Below are 6,893 nucleotides of genomic sequence, written 5' to 3' on the forward strand. Positions count from 1 at the left end.
GTTTAGTACCACCTTGGAAGTTTAGGAGGGTGAGGGACAGCTTATAATCTTTGTCTTTCCAAATATAGCAACTCCGGGTTAACCTTTTATATGAAGAGAGGACGAAAGTGTAAGCGAGGTGCTACGTGTATGTAGGCCTGTTCCGCGTGTGGAGCTGGGCCATATAAGCAAATTTTGGATGCAGGGTGTTTCAGATGGTGTTCAGAGCATCAACCCTTGCTGCATGTGTCCATGGAGGGATGTACCAAGGGGTGGTTCTGGACGTCTATTGCGTATTGTGGTGTGCTGCCGAGGGTGTTAGTCCTTAAGGGGGTGAATGTAACACCCCAGCCCGTTAGTAGCCTGTAGTAGTTTTGTTGTTGACCCATGTGGCCCATGTGGCACATGAAAAGTTGTTGTTGGTGCGTTTAATACCACCTTGGAAGTTTAGGAAGGTGAGGGCAAGCTTATAATCCTTGTCGTTCCAAATGTAGCACCTCCGGGTTAACCCTTTTACAAGAAGCGAGGATAGGCGAGGTGCTACGAGTATGCAGGCCCGTTCCACATGAGGAGCTAGACCATATAAGTAGATTTTGTACGCGACATCAACCTTTGCTGCATTTGCCTATGGAGGGGTGTACCAAGGGGTGGTTCTGGACATCTGCTACATATTGTGGTGAGCTGCCGAGGGCGTCAGCCCTTAAGGGGGTGAATGTAACAACCCAGCCCGTTAGTAGCATGTAGTAGTTGTGTTGTTGGCCCATGTGGCACATGAGGAGTTGTTGTTGGTGTGCTTAATACCACCTTGGAAGATTAGGAGGGTGAGGGCCAGCTTATAATCCTTGTCGTTCCAAACATAGCACCTCCATGTTAACCCTTTTACACGAAGCAAGGACAAAAGTTTAAGCGAGGTGCTACGCGTATGCAGGCCCATTCCACGTGCGGAGCTGGGCCATATAAGTAGATTTTGGACGCGGGGTGTTACAGAAAATTAGTGTTTGTCACGTTTAGTTTAGTTTTAGTTTTTACATATGTAAGAAAAATTACATATAATGAAATGCATTATCCAAGAATGCATCTTTGAAGCTATTACCATCCCATAAGTGATGTGCACACGTGCCTGTAAGATATGTATGTCTTATGTGTGCACACGTGCCGTCGTCCTAAGCATGCATCTTTCATGCTCAAGCACGTGATATGGGGAAAACAACGTGTGAAGTTTACGGAGCAGACAAATAGCCTTAACAAAGCTATTTAAATCATAGTTTAATTAAGCAACAAATTCAAATAGCATGATAAAAGATACATCAATTGGTTCATAAAAATATAAATATACTTAAAAATGCAAATGCAAATGATGCAATGCAATGTATGACTTCACTTCTACTCATATGTCCCAAAGAAAAGGAGTGAGGACTACAACCACATTGCTAATTTCAACGGGCATTGCTGAACCGGTACTTACCGCACCAATTCGGCTACGGTTTCTTCAAATGCATACCGACGGGAAGAGTGCAAATGCAAATGTTATAATTTATGCACTTTATATACTTCATAATTCAATAGTAGTACTACAAGATATCAAAACATATACTTCAAAGTAAAGCAAATAACTTTAAATTTCAGATTATATGGTTAGTGTGAGATAATGAAAATTTAGTGGAGGTAATTCAAACAACAAAGCTAAAGCATGTGGACCACAATGCCACGTTTACTTGTTCTCACCGAAGCTCAAGTGTGAGAGCTAAGCACCATCAGAAGGTGCCCCACCTGATCACAAGAAAATCTCAGAATCAACACCATTATACAAACAAAACAAATAACATATTACACACTAGAGCGTCCTAAACCCACAGTTCAAGCATCTATCGTTTTGCTACAGTTGTGACAATAACACTATCCATTATCTTTTTTATAGACATTTAACCATGCATTCAACTATTCTCAAAATCTACGAGATGATAGGAAACTCCATTATATACAACTTTGGTATAATAAGATTTGGTATTAGAGATCTTCAAGATAGCATAATCATCCTCTTAACTTAACTAAACTTTTCTGATGATCAAAACAGGACAGCAAGTTTATAAAATTCATACCTGGAGATATACTCATCCAAAAAATGTATGCAATAACAATCTGGAAATCCTGAGAAAAACTTTACAACTTTTCTTTAGGTTAAAAGTTCAAATTCTTATATTACGATAGCCAAAAACTGATTAGATCTAGAACTGTACAGATTCTTGTTACAGCAAAACAATGTTCTTAAAACAATCGTATCTCCAAAGAAAGGTATTCAAGTGCTCTACAACTTTGTCCACAGTGACAAAATTTATTAAGATCATTATGATACCCTAAAATGATGTTGAATAAAAACTGCATAGTGTGACAGAAATACAGAACGTGGAAGTGATTAATTTTGAGAATTTCAGGAATTACTCCAACTAAACCCCTTCCAATTAGATGATTCGATCCATGAAACTTGATACAAAGTAGAGGATTAGGATTTGGCATCTCACCCAGGGCAACCACTGTGAGCACGATGACAAACCCCCAACGATCCACTCCTTCCTTTTCTCCTCGTCACGGCGATCTATGTCGCTATGACCGTCGCAACATTCCGATCTATGATGAACGTGGTATATCCATCATGGACAACAAGAGAACGAGAAGTTGGTGCCAAAACTAGGAGAGAAGATGATGCCTAACCAAAAAATCGAGAAAGAACGACACCGCAGATGACAATGGCGGTGGACGATGGAGGTGGCAGATGATGGCAGCAAACCCTAAACCCTCTCTTCTTCCCCTCCTATACTCTTGTTTCTTTTCTCTACCCAGGAAAAAGAGAGGCGGCGGTGTATGGTGTTCATCCGAAAAAAAGACGGAAGAAGGAGAGTCCGTACGTACTTCCTATTGTAGCTGATTAGGAATTTTTGTACATTTATAAGTCTTAAAACAAGTGTAACTCGAAATAACGTGTATGAGTAGTCAAATAGAAAGCATTAAATAAGATCTACACAATGGTGGTCTCCACTATCAAGCAACGAATCAAAAAGTCAAATTTTGGTCTCTCTTAAAAGTCGGTCAAGCTTCGCTTAAAAAAATTAAACCATATAAAAAAACCTTATTTGCCATGGATTCTGGGGTACTACAATAAGGCTTGAGAAATAATAAAAATCACATAAATTAATTTTTTCTCCCTTAGCACAACATTAGGAAAAGTTGTGGAAGATATTCTCTATATTTACTCAAGATATATCCCTAATTGAAGTGGGCTTGTATTTACTATTTCTGGCCAACGCTAATTAGTAGAGGCATGTCCACCAAGTGGTTGTTGTTCTGGTTTATTCTAGCAAATGGTGATTGAATTAGTTCAATGAAGCTTGTGTTGGACACTTAAATATCCCTTATGTTTGTCATTCTGGCAAATGCTGATTGATGAATATTTGACCATAAAAGACTATACTGGAAAAACCTAAGCAAAACAAAATCATAGTCTAGCTAAAGACAAGAAATTAGATTCTTAGTAAGTGAGCTATCCTTAGGACATCCTGATGACTCCAAGGGATTTGGTTTCTACTATTCTAACTATTTCACTGAGTTGTTAAGATATGATACACTATGCCACTAAAGGACAAAAAATACATGTGGAAGCTAGTGGGAGTTCACAAAGAAGGGAGATTAGATCTTGAAGATATATATACAAACTTAGTTTTTTTCCATAGATTAAGTAAACTTGAATATCTTAATTTATGCCAGTTATTAGTATACTTCCATTCCAATTACTACAATTTCGATGAGAAATTTTCAGGAGACAATTAGTAACACAACAGGTAAAGGGCACATCTATTAGTTAATGTTTTGGCATATAGAAAGAGCCTCGATTGTTATTAAACTAGCTAGTTATGATATATAATGAACCTATAAGAGGATCACATCAGGAGAGGTCTTGTTATTCTAAACTTAATATACTAAGCCATTGAGACTAAGCCTATAAGTACAAGTAAACCATGGGTATTAGTTAAAGTTCCTAATGAAGTAAAAAAAGTAGACTATACACGGGTCTAAGTTCTAAGCCTGACTAAAAAGGGAGTTTTGAAAGACTAAAACTAAGCTTATATATAGCTCACTATGGTTTACAGTTTCATTCGATGGGTAGTTATGTCTATTCTAAAGTAACAAGGTGGAAAAGTTTGTTGTATTAGTACTACATCTGGTGAAAGTTTGTTAGCACGTAGCAACAAGAATATGTTATATAAGAGTTTTTTTATTACTCGGTTTTAATTAGAAAAATCTTGGTGGAGCCTCCAATGTTCTAGGCATTAAGATGCATGAAGCTATAGGACCAAATGAGTATTTGGATTTTCGCAAAAGACATGTTAAGTAAATACTCAAGTTATAGATTATGATGAAGTTCTATCTGCATGATGTTGTAAGTTTGTTTTATCCCAATAATGTAGTAAGAATAAATTAGAATTAGTTGACGAAGATGATCTCATGTATGATGCTTCAGTTGTTAGGATTTTTATGAATTCTATGTTTATACTAGTCTAGACTTAGCATTTACAAATCACGATACTTGGCAAAATATCAATTTAATCCATAATAGGTCCACTAAAAGGTGCTTAAGAGCTAGTTTTGAGATATTGACGAGGCAGCAAAAGCATCATCATGTCACTTATAAGAATCATGAATTATTGGATTCCCAGTTTTCTTAAGAATATATAAGAAAGTGCAATAACATTAGATTTACTCTTGCAGAAAAGCACAATTTTATTAAAAGCTTTAAACAAAACTTAGTATTACGATGAACTAAATTAGTGGCATATTTAAGAGAGAACACAGCATGCCATGTGGCTTATGAAATATTGTCCCGAAACCAAATATTAACATAGTGCTGTAATTAAGTTGCAGCATCATTTTGAGTAACATCACATTAACTAGTGGTGCCAAGCACATTGATTAAATATTATGTTGTGAAAGAAACAACCCAAGGATCAATTCATTAAGCTTGAGAAAATAAATACTAAACTAATGCTAGTGGCAGTGAAAATGGATTAGACCCGGCGGTGATGAACTCTACGTAGTAGTGTTGGTCAGGTATTTATATAGGCGCCAAATAATTTTAGTCGGTTACCAATTAACTCTAGCCATTAACCAGCTAATAAATAGTTATAGCTCATGCAAACAGATACTGACAAATGGGGTGTAATATATAAGATATGACAGTAGCACGTGATACAAACGAACAAACATCAATCACAAGCACACCAACACAGGGTACACAACAATGATACAAGAACAGATAGCCAAATTCCAGCTAGTCACTCTCGCCTCCATTGCATGGCCGTGGCGCCTCACTCACGCAGACTAGCGTACGTCAGGTAGCTGTAGTAGTCTCTGGCCTTGCTCTCCCCCGACGCCGCTGCATTCGTGGTAGCTGCGGCAGGGCATGACACCTGAGTGAATGCCTCCGGGCACGTCTTTGGCTGGCTCTGGAACGCCAGGCACTCCGCCGGTCGCTTCTGGTTGGCAAAGCCCGGAATGCAGTTGTTCTTCACGTCCAGTAGGCCGCCTTTGATTAGCGCTGAGCACGCCGGCCCGACTGAGGTGAAGTAGTTGCCACGCAGCGTGAGGTTGCCCAGGCGGCCAGCCGGCCCAGCGAGCTTGCAGAGAGCTTCTGGAACATGTCCGTAAAGGCGGTTCCCAACCAGGTTGAGCTGCTCAACTCTGGTAAGGCAGGAAAATGATGTAGGGATTGGGCCCGTGAGCTGGTTCTTACCGGCGTCGATCACGGCTGCCTTGTTCAGCATGCCGAGCTCGTGGGGGAGGCAGCCGGAGAGCTGGTTGTTCAGGAGTACAATCTCGAGGAGGGAGCCGTGCAGGTGCCCGACTGATGCTGGGATTGGCCCGCTGAGATTGTTGTTGGCGAGGCCGAGGTAACTCAAGTTGGAGAAGCCGAAGTCCTGGGGAAGAGGCCCAGAGATGTCTTCACTGTTATGGATGAGCGCCCTAGCGTTTGTCGCACCGACGGTAGCTACTAGGGATACGCTGTTGCCTCGTTTGGGCTCGGCACCCACACATAGCTCTAGTATGTTCTTGGGACCAACGCATATTCTCGCGAAATCTAGAGATTGTGATGAAGCAAGCAGTGGCAGCGACAGAGTAGAAACTGCTACTATTGCAGCAGTGTAAGATAGAAGGATTAAGATGTTTTGGGTGGAATGACACTTGGGGTGGTTGGCCATGTCTTTCTCTGGTTGTTCGGAAATGACTCAACGCGGCTGGTCGAACATATAGATGATGATATGGTGTATATATACTTAGCATGTGCCCTTTCTCCGCAGTGTCAGTACGTGTGTATATATACACATACACAAACACTGTTATATGATTGTACTATTCACAACCTAAACGTACTACGAAAAGGGAATATCGTCTACTGCAGAGGAAATTTATTTGATGGGCATTCATGAAACATATAGGGAAATTCATCCACCATCCATTTTAGTTTTACTAGCAAACATATACGTCCATTCCAACGTAGCGTTTAGCATGTTCTATAGTTACCTAGATGGCTCACGGCTTAGATATTCAATTAGCAACCACATCATGTTTTTCAATTTGTCTAGGAATCCAATTTTGTACCATGTCAGAACGCATGCTAGCTGCTCTAACTCATCATATAGGTATAAAAGGTTTAGAGGTTTATCTAAAGAATGTGTGTGTTCCGGTTCATTTTGGGTCAAGCTTAGCACCATACGTGAACACTTGTGCTGGCGTAGAAGTGTTGTCAACCATGGAAACACTTTGTATTCTAATTCATCTGAGAATCGGACTCCACGTGCTTGGATACGCTACTCTAACATGTATGGGCATGAGAGAGATTATGTCCGTCGGATCCCGTTAAATGT

The 6,893-nt window shown here is 40.1% G+C and overlaps 1 protein-coding gene across 1 annotated transcript; it reads right to left on the reverse strand.

Moving 5' to 3' along the window:
• Positions 1–5,171: 5,171 nt before the first annotated feature.
• On the reverse strand, positions 5,172–6,260 carry LOC136514216 (uncharacterized protein At4g06744-like). Its single transcript, XM_066508197.1, has 2 exons — positions 5,762–6,260; positions 5,172–5,659 (listed from the first exon to the last, which is right to left on the reverse strand). Exons 1-2 carry the CDS (start codon positions 6,225–6,227, stop codon positions 5,337–5,339), a joined length of 789 nt encoding a protein of 262 aa, XP_066364294.1. The 5' UTR covers positions 6,228–6,260; the 3' UTR covers positions 5,172–5,336.
• Positions 6,261–6,893: the final 633 nt, after the last annotated feature.

The sequence above is a fragment of the Miscanthus floridulus genome, chromosome 16, assembly GCF_019320115.1.
Source record: "Miscanthus floridulus cultivar M001 chromosome 16, ASM1932011v1, whole genome shotgun sequence".
Lineage (NCBI taxonomy): Eukaryota > Viridiplantae > Streptophyta > Magnoliopsida > Poales > Poaceae > Miscanthus > Miscanthus floridulus.

Excerpts from the sequence above, each read along its gene's own strand:
- LOC136514216 (XM_066508197.1), bottom strand. The coding sequence starts at position 6,227 with ATGGCCAACCACCCCAAGTGTCATTCCACCCAAAACATCTTAATCCTT. Across the intron at positions 5,660-5,761 it reads GGCAGCCGTGATCGACGCCG|AAGCTCTCTGCAAGCTCGCT; the intron begins GTAAGAACCAGC and ends GACATGTTCCAG.